Source organism: Aquarana catesbeiana, linkage group LG09 (assembly GCF_042186555.1).
Source record: "Aquarana catesbeiana isolate 2022-GZ linkage group LG09, ASM4218655v1, whole genome shotgun sequence".
Taxonomy (NCBI): Eukaryota; Metazoa; Chordata; class Amphibia; order Anura; family Ranidae; genus Aquarana; species Aquarana catesbeiana.
Window position 1 is genome coordinate 290592816 of NC_133332.1, and position 20822 is coordinate 290613637.

The window sequence follows — 20822 nt, forward strand, 5'->3', positions numbered from 1 at the left end:
GTAGTAGGGTCAGTTGTTTCTTACCTCTGTTATCAGTGTGATGGGATCTGCTAGCAGAAGGAAAGTCACAACTTTCCTTCTGCTAGTAGGCTGACCATAGATGGCCACATGAGATAGAAAAAACGATAGTGGCACAAATGTGGTGAACACCTCCATCCTGTAGAACAGGGGTCTCCAAACTTTCTAAACAAAGGGCCTGTTTACTGTCCCCCAGACTTTAGGGGGGCCGGAGTGGCCAGTTGCAGTAGAAAATGTCCCAGCGTCAGTGAGAGTAAAAAAATGACATAGTGCTTGTTAGTGGAAGGAGGAATAATGCCCCATCATTATTATTGGTGGGAGGTATAGTGTCCTCATTAGTATTAGTGGGAGGAATAGTGCCCTCATTGGTATTATTGGGAGGAATAGTGCCCTCATTGGTATTAGTGAGAGAAATGGTACCCCATATCGTTGGCATTAGTGGGAGGAATATTGCCCCATTATTGGTATTGGTTGGAGGAATAATGCCCCATCATTGGTATCAGTGGGAGCAATAATGCCCCATCATTGGTATCAGTGGGAGGAATGGTGCTCTGTTATTGGTATTAGTGGGAGGAATAATGCCTGATCATTAGTATTGGTTGGAAGAATAGTGCCCGATCATTGGTATTGGTTGGAAGAATAGTGCCCCATAATTGGTATTGGTTGGAAGAATAGTGCCCCATCAATGGTACTGGTTGGAAGAATAGTGCCCCATCATTGCTATTGGTTGGAAGAATAGTGCCCTATCATTGATATTCCTTAGAATAGTGCCCATCATTGGTGTCAGTGGGGCACTCATTGACACTAATTGTTGGTGTAAATGAGAGGAATGGTTCCCCACTGTTGGTGTCAGTGGAAGGAATGGTGCCTCCTTGTTAGTATCGGTGGGAGGAATAGTGCCCTGAGGGCCACATTCGGTCCACGAGCCCCAGTTTGGAGACCACTGCTGTAGAATATTGAATGATATACGGCTGCTCACATAGACTGCCCAAGAAGGTAAATCATTTTTATGTAAAATACCAAGTGCTTCCAGTAGCTAGACATGCATGTTATTAGAAAGTCATCAGAGTTGTCTTATTAATACCACTTTAAGGCAGCAGAAAGGGATTGTGATTTGCATACGGAAGCTATAGTTTGTTTTGCTGCTAGGAAAACAGTTGTGGCCAATTTATATAATTACAATACATAGCTAATCTGGTTGAAAAAAGACCATCCAGTTTAACCAACTGTTTGTGCAATTTATGCTGCTCTTTAAATAAGCTGTCTATCTGATTATGCAGGAGAGCTATCCATGGATCATGCTGTTTCCTCACATGTAATTGAGTATATTTAAGAGAAACCTTAGACAAGGATGTTCTGGCAAGGGGCATATCCACCAGCAGTTGGATAAAAATAATGGGTTACCTCAGACAGAACCAGATTATAAGTCAATAACTTGTATGCCATTTCCTGGTACATACAGTAGCATTACAGTAGAATACCTAATCGGTTTTAGTGGCCAACAGCCAGTAGTGATTCATTTGCAAGAGTCATCAGAGCAGGAAAACTGAAATTGGGTGAGAAGATTTGTGGTGAGAGGTTGGGGGATAAGGGGCTTAGCCCAGTGCCTTATTTGTGCTTAGCGAAAAAATCTCATGGAAAATATTTCATGATGGTCTCTCAAGGCCTCCAAGGGTATAAGGTCCAAAGTACAAATGAATTGGTATATAGTTATGAAACCACCATTGACCGTAGGACTTTCCAGGGCGGGTGAAAACATGGGATTTTCCGGCAAGGTGGATAAAGAGACATGTGAATACCCCCCTAATTATTTTTTTTTTAAATGCAAGCAGTATAAGAATCTGAAATTGAGTTTGTATCTGATCGTTGTAGTCCACCATTTTGAAGAGCTTAGACTGCAAGAGGAATAAGCAGCACAAAGAGCTAACAATGCTGCAGTGCAAAAAACATTTCTTTAGGACAGAGCAGATTAAAGAGGAATGAGCACCACTGCTTCTCCTTTAACTCTACAGGCACAGGTTGGGGACTGATAGACAAGTCCTGTAGCAGGGTCACAGGCAGGACTGTGCTGTGTGGCAAAGCTCAGGACTGTATGGACAGAGAGACAAATCCTTTTATAGAAAAATGCCTCCAGTATACTTTGTATGTATTTCATTTATGTATTTAGCGATATGCCTGGAATTCAGCTTTTAAGGAAGCTTGCCAAGATTTAAACATAGAGGCCACCATTGCTGAACTAGTCTCCTGAAAAGGCGTATTGGTTGACAGTTGTGCCTGACCCTTTTGCTTTTATATATTGAGTTACTGATACAGTACTAGTATACTTTTGTTTGACTTTTCTGACCTGCATAGTTGCTCTCAGTGACTCAGAAAGTATTCAGTCCTGCGGGCCTGTATTTCAGCTGGGCACCTAACCTTTTCATCCAGAGGTCAGCAGTTTCAAGGCCTATACTTTTCCCATGACAGGTTTGCTTTAATAGGATTTGAAATTTATTGAAGATATTTTTCCTTACCTGTACTACGCTCCTATATGAAACATTTCCTGAATTCATATGAAAAAGTTGAATAAACTCACAGGGAGGTGTCTGAAGTTTAAAGAAAAAAAAGTTTTTCTCATTTAACTTCACCGTGTATAAACATGGCAATCAATGAGGTTTGTGCAGTCATTAACATATGTTGTTACTTCTGCAAATTAACGTTTCGTTCTATTCGTGCCTATGGTAATTAAAGGCACAGAGCCCCCCTTTCATAAATATTGGCATAAGGCAGAGAATTGCATTAACCCTTTCCCTGCCAGCCTGTGATGGCAGTTAACCCAAAGCTGCCGACACCGGCTCGCGTCCGTCCGACAAGTCCATAGCTGTCCGCAGGTGGCTTTTTCCGAAAAAATCTTATTAAAGGGCAGTAGGCGGTGTAATGTGAACCTCTTGTGGTTGTAAATAGCTGGGGTCTGTCCTGGATAAACAGAGGGCTGAAGGGGGCTTTATATTAGCCAGTACAAAGAGGAGGCTTGTTGTAGGTTACACTCCCATGCTGCGTCCCTGGCTTTGCACGCTGGAGATCAGGAGTGTGTGCCCTGTAGTTGTCCATGTATTCCACAGGAGGCAGAAAGCCTGAATCTGTGTCAAACTTATAACGGTGTACCGTTTTACTGTTGTTAGTGACCTATCAAGTCTACCCATATAATATCTACCGCTTAATTCTGGTCTGTTTTTCCCTTTTCTAGGTCACTTTACCGTTTCTCTAGTTTAATTACAATATTAACTTAAGCCTCTTAAATTGAGGTTTTTCCTGACAGCTTGAGTTATTATACAGGATTTATACAGCGCCAACAGTTTGCGCAGCGATTTACAACATGAGGGCAGACAGTACACTTACAATACTAATAAATACAGGAGGGATCAGAGGGCCCTGTTAGTTTAGAGCTTACATACTAGAAGATTTCACTTATATTAGTCATGTTGAATGTGCAAATTGCTTGACAGATGACTTAAATAACAATCCCCCACCTCCCCCCCAATAACCGAATCCCTCATACATATTTTAACTCCACTCATAACAATCCATGGGGGATATTTACTAAAACTGATGCACCCAGAATCTGGTGCAGCTGTGCGTGTAACTAATCCGCTTCTAACTTCAGCTTTTTCAGTTCAGGCTGCTGTGACTTCCGGTGCTACTTTGCATTGCGACTTCATGGTGACACATATTATTGAACTTACAAAACCCTCTGAAGTCACAGCCAAAGTCGCAAAGACAAGACAAAGAAACAACTTCCTTGTAACTTTTGTGATTTTAAAATTGCAGTCTATGCAGTCTATGGCAGTCATGTCACAAGCAGTTGAGTCACTTGAGTCGCAGCAATTAGGATGGCACCCGTTGAAATAAATGAGTTTTGACTTGTCATGCGACTTTCTGTGTCGCACATTACAGCAAGCCACATGAGAAGTTGCAGCAGTGTGATTCAGGTATAAGATATGACAATAAAATCTAGAAGCCGATAAAAACAGCCCTGCTTTCATTAAGCTTAACCCCTTGTTTGCATACCCATTTCTCTTCTGATGGAATGCTGTACTCCAAAGACTAGCCCTTCCTAGGATGAAAGATACCAGAGCAGAGATTTTAACACTGGAATGTCCTAATTTGCCATAGCAATGTGTCTTAAATGTACAATTCCTAGTCAGTTGTTTTTTTCTGTAAATTTCCAGTAATGAGATATTTGCAATAGACCACTTTTTCAGGAAAATTTGATCTGTGGAACTAAAATGTTCCATCGTACACTCTTCTTGCATGCATGCTTTGCCATTGTAGTATAATCAAATGAGTGTACACAGTAGACATGCGTATTTCCTGTATCATTGTTTGAATATTTTTTCCCAAAGCAGTAGATACTATTCTCTGGCATGACGGGGGCTCTTTTATGTTGTGGTTTGCGCAGAGCATATTGTGTTTTGGTGTTCTGCGCATTATGGTGGCCTCATAGCGTAAAGCCATCTCCTACACTACAGAAATTAAAAAAAAAAACAGTATCTGCTGAGCCACATCAATGCTATTTTCATATTGCATTCGACATGTATGTTGTAGCAGACTTAGGTGTCGTGCCTTTCTTACACTTGCTACCAATGTATTGAGTGGCAGGCCCATTGGTTTCATTTTGTTGTCTAATGCATTCACCTCATATATCTAATAAGTGTTCTGTTTAATCCTTTTTGGTTTTGATGTTCAGTGCAGTTGACCCCCCAGAGTCTGTCCTGGCCTTACTGTCCAGTGTTGCTGTCTCTCCTGCCTGCCTTTTCCCACGATTCATCTCAGCTACTTCTATGACCTCCCCTGCCTTGTATTTTTCTGGCCAAGATTATTGCCTCTGAGAATACTAACAAGGCGCTCCACTTAAAGGATAAGTTCACCTTTAGGAACATGTCATCTGTTATTAGGGTGAAATATGTAATATGTTCCCACTGCTGCAGCTACTCCCCGCTGCCCTCTCTCTCTGTGACCAACAGTAAGAGGTTCCCCGCATTAACTTTGACTTTTTGACAAAAGTCTGTAAATGCACGTTTTTTTTTTTTTTTACCTGCAAAAAAAACGTGCACTTATTTATTTATTTACTTTTTAAGTGAACTTATCCTTTAAGACATATTAGTTCCTAGGAGGAACTTGTTAGAATGAGTTACTTTCTGGCTTCTTGTATATATCTGTAAGACTGTATGGGCAAGATTTCCCAACACAGTCCCTGGTTCTCTTTGTAGTTTGGTGTTTCTAAATCCCTTTGGGTGTTCCCATTTTTGCAGTCTCCAAAATAAAAAATAAATAAAAAGTGAGCCAGGCTCACTTGTAATCACAAATGTGCAGACGTCATAGCCTAAATGGAAAGACCATTCTAGGAAATAAAAATGGTTGGTGGTATAACTGTGTACCAACTACCAAAAACTAACATGGGTTTTGAGTAGAAGGGCCACCCTGGGCATCCCCATCACTTGCCTGCATTGGTTCATTTAGGTTTTACACCTCTCATGTCTAGACTGAGTTGTTAATGACCTCCATCTATCTAGTCTCAGATCTGTTTCTTCATAACCATCCTTAAAACCAGGAACCCTTCATATGAATAATTCTAGGCGCCCATCTCTCTTGCCTGGGTTCACTTTTATTTATCCTTCATATTTCCTACCCTGTCCTGCTTCTATGAGCTAGCTTGTGTGATGGACCAGTTACACTATAACACAGGCAATCGGTAAAGACATTTCTGTACTCCAGATACATAACATGAAGAATAGTGTCACAAACCAAAGCAAAAGCTTGTAAAATAAGGACCTTCTTGTTACAGAAATGTTTTATTTATTTACTTGGAAAAACAGTCAAAGCCAGCTTGGTACAGGAAAGAACATTCCCACCGGCAGCCACAGAGGGGGTAAAGTAGCAAAGTTTGGTTTTATTGATGCAAATAATATCACAGCTGGGAGTGCACAAGCCTAGTAAATAGCCTTTTGTGTTTCCTTCACTAAGACGATCCTTTGCCTCTCAGTAGATCAAGTCTCCAGCACAATACTGGGACCCCTGATTATATCTGTCCCAGGCTTGTTGAAAAATGAAGGGGCACGTCTCATGTTTCTTTGATCTGTGGCCCCTTCCTTGTGCACTTCAGATCCTTGTAGTTAGCGACAGTAGAGCCAGGTATCTAACAGACAAGAGCACCTTTCTGCATTGGCCATAGAAAGCTCTTTCAGCTAGTTACAGGAAACTAGCTGTCCTTGGCTCCAAGCCCATCCTCAAGCCACTGTATTTAGATGGGAAGATCTCCTGTGCAGATTAAATAATAGCTAAAGACCTCAGTTACCACTGGACCACAGGGAATTCACAGACCATAGGAAAAACAGCATTCAGGTTGTGTTAAAGTAACCCTTTAGGTACAAGATAAAAGAATACCTGAGTTAATATGCTAATACTGAAATGTTTGGGCATTTTTGATGGGTGAAACTGCCAGCTTTTGTCTAAATGAGATAATAAAGGGCTAATCTTTGCAACAGTTAAAAACAGAGCTCATGATGTTTGGGTCTCGGTTATTTGCCCCATATAAGTGTCTTGCCAGACTTTTAAGAGCTGCAAAAATCCTTCATGTGCACAGTTTAATGCTGCTTGCAATTATTGTAATTTAAAGGGTAATTCCACTTTTGTTGAGAAAAAAACATTCCCCTCTGGGTGATCTATGTACTTTTCACGGATTTTAATAACTTGTGTTGCAGATCCCTACCTTTTGCTATTCTGAAGGAATATCTATTTGTATGTGTCCATGTGCCAAATGAATCTGTATGGGAGTAACTTCATAATTGTCAATCAGCTGCTGCACCTGCAAGGCTCTAATGAGGAAAACTGCAGGGTCTGCATCCCTTTGGACATGATTCCCTTTGGGAGTATCTCACCAAAAATTACATTTCTGTTACAGGGGATGCCCAAAATCTGACTTGTATCTTAGTGCAGACTTCTGGGAAAATCAGTAAGCCAAGCAAAAAATGACTTTTCTGGGGGGCATTATGTGCACCAACTGTGTACAGAACACCTCCAGGTACCATATTGCATTGCATTTTACGGGTTAAAAAGAAACGGTCATTTTTAATAACCAGTTACAATATAACCTTTGCTACAATTGTATACGCTATATTATTATTTAATTTTTTTCCCACAAAAGTGGAGTTACCCTTTAAGTTAGACAGAGTAAAGCAAGATTAAAATGTGTATATATAGCAATAACTCCTTTATTGTTGATTTGAATGATGTTGGGAATAATTAGAAACTCTGTCAAGGTTTTTTCTTTTGCTTTCTGTGCCCCTCAACGTAGATTCTTCCCTGCTATTTGTCCTGGTTAGAGATGGGCTATGGCCCCCTAAACTCATCTCTAATCCCAGCTGTTACTTTTTGTTTTGTACTCTGAGCTGTGGGCTGGACCATTGTCATGGAGACAGAAAGTAGTGAGAAGTCCAAAATTTTTGAATTGCCACCAAAACCAGAGGTGAGTCCTGTTCCAGTAATAACTATCCCTATATTTTATAGAGACCCACCTTTTGTTGGATATCTGGGATAGAAAGAGAAGAATAATCTCCGCAATGGGACACAGACCTGCAAACAAACTTTTTTTGCACTTTTGGTGATTCCCTTTTTCAGGAAAAATCCTATACAGCAAATAGTCTATGGTGATTTGTGTAAATTTGGAGTCCTTATGATTGATTATGCATTATATTTAAAGTAATTGTAAAGTCAGAAGGTTTTTTTTCTCTTAATGCATTCTATAAAAAGCCTTCTTTGGCAGCAGCCCCCCTAATACTTACCTGAGCCCCCTCTAGATTTAGCGATGTTGCACGAGACACTCAGCTGGCCGGGCTCCCCCCGTCATTGGCTGGTATGGCAGCGTTGGTGCCATTGGCTCCCGCTGCTGTCAATCAAAGTCAGCCAGCCAATGAGGATAGAAAGGGGGCTGGGCCTGTGTCTGAATGGACACGGGAATCTGTGGCTTGGCTCGGGTGCCCCCATAGCAAGCTGCTTGCCGTGGGGGCACTCAACAGGAGAGAGGGGCCAGGAGAACTGAAGAGGGACCTGAGAAGAGGCGGATCCGGGCTGCTCTGTGCAAAACCAACTGCACAGAGCAGGTAAGTATAACGTGTTTGTTATTTTTAACCTAAAGAAGAGGAAGTTTTTGGACTCATACTGTTTGTTTGGTGCTATTATTAGGCTTTTTATAAACATTAATCTTCATATCTAGCCCCTGTTTGAGGGATGCACCATTTTTGTTAAGAGTGGCCATACCAGAGACATTGTGCCTTATTACAATCCCACTTATCTACTGATAATTTTAATGTAGCACCTCATTTCTACTTGTACCAGCAAATGATAAACTGACAAGGATTTCCAACATTCCACATTTGTCTGTGTAACATTGTCTGTGTTGTGTAATAATGATAGATACATAGATAGCATAGGTACAACAGGAAGCAAGACAAAATCTCTTCAAAGTGTGGGAAAATCCTCTTTAAGGCCAGTTGTCACTAGAACAGATGTCCTTAGAAGAAAAAGATTTTCCCTTTATTTCTGTTCTGAAGACTACTCAGAATTTCCCTCTCAGTGACTTTGGTCACTAATAAAAATAGAGGATACATTTCCCCAGTGGGGGCACAGGCAGCAGCAAAAACTTACAGGGGATTTAATTTCTCACCACTTCTGTAGTTTTGGCTTTAGATTTACCTTTTAGCGCAAGGGTTTTTCCATCATCCAAGTAGGTAATATAAGTAACCATCAGTTTGTTTCATTCTCCATAATCTACCAAAAACGAAATCATCAATTTTGTGTGGACTTACTCTTTAAAATGCAATGCATCCTAAATGCACTACAGCATATAAGAAATCTCTCAAACACATTTAAAATGTGCATTCAATTTAATGATTTGTAAGTGCTAAATTATAATTATGCCCTATATTTTATTTGAAGGTTTAGGCTATTTAGAAACCCATTTCATAGGTTACTGCTAGTAATTAAACAGGCTGTAGATACTCAAAATTGCTGTCTGTAATAAGGGAAAGCTTAAACTGAAACACTGATTTATGGGATAAAAAAGCTGGATTTGTCCATTGTGGGTTTGAATATGGAACTAAGTGCGTGCCCTTGTGCAGTGACCACAACCCCCATTGTAAGCAACTATATTACAACCGTGTCTCTTGTCCTTTTGTGCTATGAATATGAGCTTGGTTCTCCAGACTGCAAAAATGTGGCTAATGACATTAAATGGAAGCCGACTCCGTGTAAACATGCACTTTCAGATTGCACAAATTACTGTGTTTGAGCCTAAAGAGCATGAAGACGGAACTGATCAGATGCTAGCTTGCTTTTGGGGGCCATCATTGACAGTTGATTCTGACCACAAGTAGGCTCAGATAGGGGACATCATGGAGGGTTTAGAGATATACAGTTGTTCCCCAGTCAGATTAATATCTTATGTTTTTAGGCACCTCAAAGCAGGCCTGTAGTAAGTACTAGATACATTCTGCTGCCCATACTTCCACCTTTCCAATCGACCTCAAACATAGCTTCTGCCCCTAAAAGATTTGTGCAAAAGACACATTTTCATGAAAGAAAATTCCTGAACTCTGAAGTGTGCACCACAGTGTGACAGCTTCTGATACTGGCTGTTGGCTGTTCAGGTACTGAACACAGCAGGGCCAGGGGTCAGGCATGTGTTTGGCAGCAGAGGTCCGGGGCACGTGTTTGTGTCCCTTACCCTTTCAAGATACAGTGATCCAACAAAGTCCGTTTATGGTACAGCGAACCTAAATCCTCATTTGCAGCTGAGTAAATTGTAATAGTAAATTGATGATGAACCATTATTAAAAATCAGAACATGTGATTGGAAACAATCAGTGTCAGCCAAGATATCATCTGTCATATAAATATGGTGAATTATACAGGTACAACAATGGAAGTACGACTCACTGGGTAAACAGTAGGCCAGTTTGCCTGTGGAATTTATCTATAAAGGTAGCAAATGTTGTGCATTCAGCTAAAAATAATTTGAGATTTGATACTTCATATACGTGCCCATTCTGAGTTTATTTTTCCCATGAAGAGACTACTAGTGGTCATGTCCAGTTCTGCAGTTTAGATAGATAGATATACAGTGGGGATTTAAAGTATTCTGACCCCCTTAAATTGTTCACTCTTTGTTATATTGCAGCCATTTACTAAAATCATTTAAGTTCATTATTTTTCCTCATTAATGTACACACAGCACCCCATATTGACAGAAAAACACAAAATTGTTGACATTTTTGCAGATTTATTAAAAAAGTAAAACTGAAATATCACATGGTCCTAAGTATTCGGACCCTTTGCTCAGTATTTAGTAGAAGCACCCTTTTGATCTAATACAGCCATGAGTCTTTTTGGGAAAGATGCAACAAGTTTTTCACACCTGGATTTGGGGATCCTATGCCATTCCTTCTTGCAGATCTTCTCCAGTTCTGTCAGGTTGGATGGTAAACGTTGGTGGACAGCCATTTTTAGGTCTCTTCAGAGATGCTCAAGTGGGTTTAAGTCAGGGCTCTGGCTGGGCCATTCAAGAACAGTCACGGAGTTGTTGTAAAGCCACTCCTTCGTTATTTTAGCTGTGTGCTTAGGGTCATTGTCTTGTTGGAAGGTAAACCTTCAGCCCAGTCTGAGGTCCTGAGCACTCTGGAGAAGGTTTTCCTCCAGGATATCCCTGTACTTGGCCGCATTCATCTTTCCCTCAATTGCAACCAGTCGTCCTGTCCCTGCAGCTGAAAAACACCCCCACAGCATGATGCTGCCACTACCATGCTTCACTGTTGGGACTGTATTGGACAGGTGAGGAGCAGTGCCTGGTTTTCTCCACATATACCGCTTAGAATTAGGGCCAAAAAGTTCTATCTTGGTCTCATCAGACCAAAGAATCTTATTTCTCACCATCTTGGAGTCCTTCAGGTGTTTTTTTTTTTAGCAAACTCCATGCGGGCTTTCATGTATCTTGTACTGAGGAGAGGCTTCCGTCGGGCCACTCTGCCATAAAACCCCGACTGGTGGAGGGCTGCAGTGATGGTTGACTTTCTAAAACTTTCTCCCATCTCCCGATTGCATCTCTGGAGCTCAGCCACAGTGATTTTTGGGTTCTTCTTTACCTCTCTCACCAAGGCTCTTCTTCCCCGATAGCTCAGTTTGGCTGGACGGCCAGCTCTAGGAAGGGTTCTGGTCATCCCAAACGTCTTCCATTTAAGATTTATGGAGGCCACTGTGCTTTTATGAACCTTAAGTGCAGCAGAAATTTTTTTGTAACCTTGGCCAGATCTGTGCCTTGCCATAATTCTATCTCTGAGCTCTTCAGGCAGTTCCTTTGACCTCATGATTCTCATTTGCTCTGACATGCACTGTGAGCTGTAAGGTCTTATATAGACAGGTGTGTGGCTTTCCTAATCAATTCCAATCAGTATAATCAAACACAGCTGGACTCAAATGAAGGTGTAAAACCAGCTCAAGAATGATCAGAAGAAATAGACAGCACCTGAGTTAAATATATGAGTGTCGCAGCAAAGGGTCTGAATACTTAGGACCATGTGATATTTCAGTTTTTCTTTTTTAATAAATCTGCAAAAATGTCAACAATTCTGTGTTTTTCTGTCAATATGGGGTGCTGTGTGTACATTAATGAAGAAAAAAAAATGAACTTAAATGATTTTAGCAAATGGCTGCAATATAACAAAGAGTGAAAAATTTAAGGGGGTCGGAATACTTTCCGTCCCCAGTGTATAACTAAAGGCAAAAGGTTTTTTTTTTTTTTTTTTTAGTTCTGGATAAATGTAGAGGGATTAGAACACCTGTGGGTTTTTATTGCTGTTTGTGTTCGCATTAGGAAGATTCACTCTCTTTGTCATGTTTACCGTTATCACTAGAGGTGCACCGAATGGAAATTTTGGTACCGAAACCGAAAATGCAGGATGCCCTTGGCTGAAAACCAAAATCGAAAATGACAGTTTTTAAAAAATATTTATATTTTTATATATAATTGTATTACATTCAATGTTTTAATTAAAGGAGAAGTCCAACCAAAGCTCGTTTTGGCTGTACTTCTCCTATGGATCACAGGATTGCAATTCATTTTGGACTCCTGTGACCCGTTTTCAGCAGAGAGCGGGCTGAAGTCCGCTCTCTGCTGACGTCACCGATTTCAGTCCAGGCACCGCGTCATCCCAACCATGGAGTCTGGATCCTCCAGGTGCCTGGACTGACACCTGTCTCAGCCTCTCAGTGAGTCGCTGAGAGCCCGAGGCGGCCGCTCCACCCCCTCCACAGCTTAGCGCTCCAATGAGCGAGGTGGGAGAAGAGCAGGGAGCTGTGATTGACAGTCTGCAGCTCTCTGCTTACGGAGTTCTGAAAACCCAGTGATCGGCATTGTATGATTGCTCGGTTCTCAGTGTAGAGACGCCGGGGGACAGATGCAGCATCAGACCGATGCTGCGTCCACCTAGGTAAGTATGAATGGAGAAAAGTTAAAAATCCTTTACTTCTCTTTACATATCATCAATTTAAATTAATATTTATTGTCGGCCATTATTGGCACCTTTAACGCAAAAAAAGCTCAAGAAAAATGTATCTCTTTAAATTCTATGTATGTCTGCACACTGGTCCGTGGGGCTTTCATTGTGGTGTTAAAAATCAAGCTTGGTGCCTTTTTGGTCAGTAAAAAAAAAACAAAACAGAAAAAATGCACCTCCCCATTTAAATGCATTTAAAACGTAGCAAGAACGCATCATTAATGCACCCGTGTTATGTTTTTGATGTAGTGTCACATGACCTTTGAAAAACACACCATAAGCACAGTAAATCATGGTAAAATTGGCCCAAAATCATGGCAAAATCGCTGCAAGTTCCCTGTAAAATTGCTGCAAAATCTGTTTCAAAATCGTTTTCGGTGCCATTATGGGCACTTTTTTTTCTTTTCAATCTTAGTTTATTTCAAAATAAAGATATAACAGAAAGATAAAGTACCGTATGGTATAATATTGTATACATTATATACATAACAAGAAAAATATTGTATTAGCACACTAGATATAGTGGTTTGTAATGTATTAGCACACTAACAAGTGTGGGGGAATCAACCTATAACCACCTTTAAACTTTTGCGTGTTTGTGTTATCAGGAAATTCCTCCTTGTCGGGCTGAAACGCTGTATAGATCATTCAATCATTTGTTATAGATATTTAAGTTGTTGAGCAATTCTGGAAATACAGTCTTTTATATATCAATTTGAGTGACTGGATCAGTACTTAAGGAAAGATAACAGAGAAAAAGGGATGAGTAAGAGCATGTGGAGAGATAGGGGATGACAACAGACTTGAGGAGCACCCCGACATGGCTAATCAGCGGGCAAAGACAGGGCATCTCTGATCCATGTAAGGAAGTCATCGAAACGTCGACCATGAGGTCCAAGTAATGGAGAACTGTTCCTCCTTCCCTGCCTCCTGCGCCAGCAAACGTTCCAGATCTCTTATCCGATCCACCTCGACAGCCCAATCTCCCAAGGAAGGCACATCTATTGTTCTCCAATGTCTGGGGATCACTGTCCTGACCGCGGCCAAAAAGTGGCGCAGTATGTCCTTTTTAATCAGCTTGAATGGGCCCGGAATCATAGATAGTAGGGCTATCTCTGGTGCGGGCTTAATTGAGGTCGCCATCAGCCTGCTGTAAAGATCAAAGACCTTTTGCCAAAATTTCCGAATTGGAGGGCATGCCCACCATATGTGGAGCATTGTCCCACTAGAGGACAGGCATCTCCAACAAGTACCTGAGATAGAGGGGTGAAATCGTTGGATAGTCACCGGGCATCTGTACCATCTTGTTAATAGCTTAAACCCCTTTTCTTGATTCTTAGTTGCCAAAGAGATCTTATGTGTTAAAATAAAACTTTTTTGCCAATCAGCAGGGGAGATGGAATGCTGTAGATCTGTTTCCCATTTTCGCGTGTATGTTGGAAGGTCAGGGGTAGATACATTTAATAGAAGGGAGTATAACAGTGATACTACATGTGTTGGGGGATCTGGCTGTAAGAGCAGCTCATCAAAGTCTGTCGGGTCGTCTAGGATTTCTTAGATGGGGGAGAAAGTACATATGTACGATATTAATTGACTCCTTTGTAACCACATGGTTGGGGGCCCCGCGCTCGTCTGAGGAGGTATGTCCGGTCTCAAAGATGGGTCAGCGCGTAGTACCTGTGCTAAACGTCTATGACTATCCCTATTCCAGGGTCCAAATCTCTCCTCAACCTCCGCCGGGGGGAAGGCCGGAGTCCCAAAGAGAGGAGTCATCGGGCCCCGGGGTTTAGATAATTTGCTCGTTAATAGCAGTCGGTCCCATATCTGCAGGGTCTGACGTGTAAGGGCAGTAGAGAGGGTACCACCTTACGCCTGTCCACGGCAGGGCGCGAAGATCAGCCTCATTGAGATGTTCCTCCAATTGAACCCAGATCTTGGAGGAGGAATGGTGAAACCAATCCACAATACGTGTGAGAACCGCTGCCCTGTGGTAGGAAGAAGCATCTGGGACCCCCGCCGACACTCCCCCCCCCCCCCCCCCCCCGGGCCTTCGGAAGAATCATTGTGTCATATTTTATCCTGGGGCGGTTTCCTTGCCATATAAATTTAAAAAAAATCTGGCGAAGCTTTTTGAAAAACGTGGCGGGAATGTGAATAGGTAAGGTTTGGAAAAGATAGAGGAATCGAGGGAGGACATCCATCTTTAAAACATTCACCCTACCCAACCAAGAGAGCTGTTTAGATGCGTATGTGGTCAGATCCGCTTACGTTCTAAGAAGTAGGGGGGTAAAGTTGCTGATGAATAATTGGGAAGCGTCTGTTGGGATATGAATTCCTAAGTAACGAATAGACGTGGAATTTGTCTTAAAAGGGAAGGAAGATGCAAGTTGTTTAAGAGCTGTTTCTGGGAGTGAAATTTTGAGTATTTCTGACCTACTGTGATTAACTTTAAAGTTACTAACATCTCCATATCTCTGAAACTCCTGCATAATGGAGGGTAATGAGACTTGCAGTTGGGTCACAAATATGAGTAAGTCATCTGCAAATAGGGCAAGTTTAGTATGTATGGGGCCTATACTAACACCGTGGACAGCCGGGTTGTTTCTAAGGGCAATGGCTAGGTGTTCCATAACAAGAACATAGAGAATGGGGGACAAGGGGCACCCCTGTCGCGTTCCATTGTGGATAGTGAATTTTGGAGCTAGAGATCCATTTAGTCTAATCCTGGCAGAGGGAGAAGTGTAAAGGGACATTATTCTTGAGAGCATATTTTGGCCCAGACCCAGTTGTTGTAGTGATAGATGCAAAAATTGCCAGTCGACACAGTCGAAGGCCTTTTCCGCATCCACCGTGAGAAGGCACAATGGGACATTGTGGGTTCGAGCATAATCTGCAATGAGAAGTGTTTTCAGGGTGTTATCTCGTGCCTCTCGTCCACTCATAAAGCCCACTTGATCTAAGTGTATGATTCGGGGTAGCAACGGTTGTAGTCTATTAGCTAGCACCTTCGCGTACACTTTCAGATCAATCCCTATCAGCGAAATGGGTCGGTAGTTAGCACATATAGTCAGGTCTTTGTCTGGTTTTGGAATGAGAGTGATATGTGCCTCTAGAGTTTGCGGTGGGAATACCGATCGCTCAGAGATTGAATTAAATACTTTTGTTAAGAAGGGGGTGAGAAGGGGAGCAAATTGTTTATAAAATTTTGGGGTAAAGCCATCAGGGCCCGGACTTTTACCAGATGGGGTAGATGCAATGGCACGAGCAACCTCATCTTCCGATATCGGAGCTTCCAAGTTGTGGGTTCGAGCATAGTTAGCACATATAGTCAGGTCTTTGTCTGGTTTTGGAATGAGAGTGATATGTGCCTCTAGAGTTTGCGGTGGGAATACCGATCGCTCAGAGATTGAATTAAATACTTTTGTTAAGAAGGGGGTGAGAAGGGGAGCAAATTGTTTATAAAATTTTGGGGTAAAGCCATCAGGGCCCGGACTTTTACCAGATGGGGTAGATGCAATGGCACGAGCAACCTCATCTTCCGATATCGGAGCTTCCAAGTCCTCTATCGTTTCGTCATCTAGAGTAGGTAATGCGTTTTGTGCGATATATGAGGCTTGCGTGTCCGCTCTAGAATAAAGGGGATCAGTGGGGCTTGTTACAGGTATGTTATAGAGGGATTGATAGAAGTCCCGGAAAACCTGTCCCATCTCAGAGGGTGACGAGACAACTTTCCCAGAACTGTCCCGTATATGGGGTATAAAGGTGTTAGGTTGTTTGGTATGTAGGGTGCGAGCTAGTGATCTACCACATTTATCTCGGAATTTGTACTGGTGAAAGGCTAGTTTGTTCGCAAATGTACGGGCTGAAGCCTCATATAATTCCCTAAGCTGAGAGCGAGCGGAAGAGACCTCCGCAAGCACCTCCACAGTCGGGGAGCATTTATGGGTAGTCTCTAGTGTCCTGAGTTTGTGTACAGCCGTGGCTATCGCAGCCGAGCGTTCTTTCTTCATGCGGGCACCCATTTGGATGAAACTACCCCGTAAGACCGCCTTTAATGCCTCCCATTTAATGGGTGGTGAGGTGTCATCAGAGGCGTGGTCTGTAAAAAATTTTTAAATAGTCTCCGCTATCTGAGTATCGAACCCTGGCTCAGTCAGAAGCGAGTCATTCAACCTCCATGTCCATTCTTTTATTGGCGTAGAGGGGACTGTAAGTGACAGGAACACAGGAGAGTGATCGGACCAAACCATAGGGTCTATTTCGCAATTTGGGGACCAATCTAGACAGCTGTGGTCGACCAAAAAGTAGTCTAAACGACACTACGATCGGTGCATGTTGGAAAAGTGTGTGTAGTTTCGTGATTCTGGGTACAATATCCGCCATATATCCACAAGATGCATATTGTAAATGGCGGCACCTTTTTTTCTTATCGGACGAATGCCGATAACACCATTTTCACGCCAAAACACATCTCTAGTTATCACCGAAAGTGAAATCAGGGAAGCTTCCAAATTTTGGTTTGTCCCTAGAACAGTAAATATTAGTAGTAGCAATGTGTGTAGTGAGCGCACCAATCACTATAGCAGCTGGCACACAAGGTGACTATACAAGCCCCTGTGATAAATACAACCAATGCATGTGCAGCGCTAAATCAAAAATGATACAGTATGTGTAGCAAAGGTACAGAAAGCAATTACAATAGTTATGAAATACAAACCTATGCAATGATGAAAAAAATCCATATGGTATAAGAAGGCTCACCGGAAATTAAAGGGTACTAGGCACAATGTAATACCCACCAGGCAACACAAGGTTGCATGGGAAGTATCTCCTTAAGTAAACCTCCATCCAAATTGTGAAATTGCCAGAAAAAAGACATGCCAGCTCCAGTCAATGATCAGCAATCAATCATCTGTAGTATATGCCATAGATAACAAGGCGACTTGCTTCCAGACCACAGCACACTAAATGTAAAGAAACTCACCAGCTAGGAGCCCAGAAAAAGCTTATATACAGTAGTGTAGTAACTTATATTGCATGTATTTAAAATGCAGAACGTACTGCAGCACAAATAAAACATCAAGTGCACTTACAATGGTGGCCACCTCTCCAAACACGTAGACGCTGCAGCGTCACGTCAGCGCGTAGGCCCCTCCCGGCGCATTTCATGCGCACACACGTTATCAAGGGAACGCGTGGTTGTAAATAGGAGAAATCTTCCAATGGGAACACTAGTTCTGGTGACATCCAGGGATTACCTCACTTTGGAAGCATTTCCTCCTTTTGGCTATGGGACAGGAAGGGGGGGATGGGGGGGAACGGGGTTATAACTCCATCCAAAATGGAAAAAAAAAAGTGATGTGCAGTAACGTTTATAAAGGTAAAGAGTGGTGTGCAAATTGCAGTAAACCTAGAGTAGCCAATGAAAATTCCCTTTGGACTTGGTTGATCTGAATGGCTGTCCTTTGTGCATCACCATTGCTTTATTCACTGCTGCAATAAATGTGTATGTGAGAGTGTGTACCGATGTAGAAGCTTGTTCAGTTTTTAGTTTTATGCAAGTCACCTAAAAAAGCTATCACCATCATTACCTACTCTGTGGTCACTAAAACTTTATCTTATTTTATTATTTTATGTATAACTTACTAACAAGTCTACTATTGTTTAAATACAAAAATCTAGTAATTACTGAATGTATATGCTTTTCTGTCAATATAAAGTGTATTTTAATGTTGGCAGGCCTTGTCTCTAATCTCTCTGATTTTGTTCCTATCAGGGTGACATGGGCGCTGTTGGAGTCATAGGCTTCATTGGACCTAAAGGTTTGAAGGTAGGTCAGCAAAACGGAATGCGTCATGACTTTAAAGGATCTCTCTTTTGAGAATAAAAGTTTCATTTTGATGAAAGTGTATGTCTGTGAAGGTGCCTATGAATTCCGGTCATGGTATAGATCAGAGGTCTCCAAACTTTTTAAACAGTGGGCCAGTTTACTGTCCTTCATACTTTAGGACGGCCAGTGGGAGTAGAAAATGCCTCTGGCTCAGTGGTCAGTGGGAGTAAAAAAGTTACGTTGCACCTGTGGTCAGTAGGAGCAGGAATAGCACCCTATCGTTGTTATCAGTGGAAGGAATAGTGCCCCATCATTGGTATTAGTAGGAGGAATAGTGTCCCATTGTTGGTGACAGTGGAAAAAATAATGCTTTATCATTGGCGTGAGTGGAAAGAATAGTGCCCTTCATTGCTGTGAGTGGAAGGAATCGTGCCCCATCATTGGTGTCAGTGGCAGGACTAGCGCCCCTTCATTGGTGTAAGTCGAAGGAATCGTGCCCCATCATCTGTGTCAGTGGCAGGAATCGTGCCCCTTCATTGGTGTCAGTGGAAGGAATCGTGCCCCTTCATTGGTGTCAGTGGAAGGAATCGTGCCCCTACATTGGTGTCAGTGGAAGGAATCGTGCCCCTTCATTGGTGTCAGTGGAAGGAAACGTGCCCCTGCATTGGTGTCAGTGGAAGGAATCGTACCTCTTCATTGGTGTCAGTGGAAGAAATCGTGCCCCTTCATTGGTGTCAATGGCAGGAATAGTGTCCCATCATTGGTTTCAGTGGCAGGAATAGTGCCCCATCTTTGATGTCAGTGGAAGGAATAGTGCCCCATCATTGGTGTCAGTAGAAGGGATAGTGCCCCATGATTGGTGTCAGTGGCAGGAATAGGGCCCCACTGTTGTCATCAATAAGAGGAATTATGCCCCACTGTTGGTGTCTGTGGAAAGAATGAGGCTTCATCATTGGTGTCAGTAGGAGGAAATACTGCCTAGAATCAATGGGGAGAATAGTTCCCCAAGGAACGCATAAAGGCAAGCAAAGGGCCGCAGTTTGGAGACCACTGGTATGTATAGTGGTAGTTAGTTACATTTAGATGGACTTATGTAAGGCCTTATGTGTACAAGCTTTTGTTCACGTCACATGTTCACATGCGAGTCAATGGGAATGCAAGAGCAGCTTGAACCAGCTTAGAGGTAGATCAGATGGATGCAGGTCAGAAGCACCTATAAAGGAATTATCCCATAAGTGTCTCAAACTGATCTGAAATGCAGCCTGAATGCACCTGAAAGAATGCTGCATTTGCCACAGAAGCCCTAAAAGTTGGTAATCTGATTGTACAATCTTTTGCAATCTTCTTTACCAAAACTGTGTAATGCAAAGGCTTGTCTACATAATCCATTCTATTTGTATCCAGTCAAGTGGGCACTCGCACTAGATAGTTGTTTGCAGAGTTAAAGGAGACCATACCATCAGACTGTAACGTGTCTGTTCAGCATAGCCTGAATGTTTGATTCCCCACTAAGAGCCTGAAGCTATGTGAGCTGTGCCAGGCACTTCCAACATCATTCTATAGTGGTACTCATAAACATCCCAATCTCTGCCTGAACAATCCAATGGGATGTACAGTCAGGGTGGGATACTGCCACACAGTGGTTTTATAGGAATTTCAACCAGAACTGAAATATATATATTCGTCTACAGCAAATGAATTTGATTGTTGGAAGAAAACCTAGATGAAATTGCTAGAAAATTGAGACCAGCCTAAGACGAAGTATAAACTCTGGGGGTGGGAGCAGTCATGGCACATACGTGCAGCAAAAGTTTCTTCTGTGTTGCATTTCTGTCTTTTTTCATTTACTCCTATACTACAAAGGTTACCATTCTGTAGTATTAGAATCACATTTTTTAAAACGTAATTGTCTGCTTTTTTTTTTTACAGGGACTTCCGGGGAACCCAGGAGAATCTGGACTGAAAGGTGATAAGGTGACCAGAATACTCCCTTACTGCATTGTGTTTTGCATGCAAAGACTCTAATACACCCCAGTTCTGAACGTAACTGTATATACAGTACAGTCAGTCATAGGCCCAAGAACAAGCATAGAGATAAGGAATTTGAACTTTTCTGTGATGCCTGTTTCCTACATGCTTTCTCTGATTTTTTGACTCAGAAATACTGAAGCCAAGCAAGCCAGACAGCTACCATTTTCTAGAGTAAGTTATTAGTGGCAGGAAGTACACGTTATGAGAAGAGTATAGGGGCTGCTCTTTCTTCCTTCTGAAAATGATCATTTCCTAGCCGCAGCTATTCACATGAACCCACTCATTCAAATGGTTACATACAAATATTGACCCTGGACGCAGACAGTGTGCATTTAGGGATGGAGTTTCTGATCACTGTT

General features: G+C 42.1%; 1 protein-coding gene across 2 annotated transcripts in view; it reads left to right on the forward strand.

The window, feature by feature from the left end:
• COL27A1 (collagen type XXVII alpha 1 chain) overlaps positions 1–20822 on the forward strand; it is a 656744-nt gene that overhangs the window by 226126 nt on the left and 409796 nt on the right. For both annotated transcript variants that reach the window (XM_073600403.1, XM_073600404.1), the window contains exons 15-16: positions 18379–18432; positions 20362–20406. In XM_073600403.1, coding sequence (XP_073456504.1) covers positions 18379–18432; positions 20362–20406 — 99 coding nt within the window. The remainder of the gene's footprint in view (positions 1–18378; positions 18433–20361; positions 20407–20822) is intronic.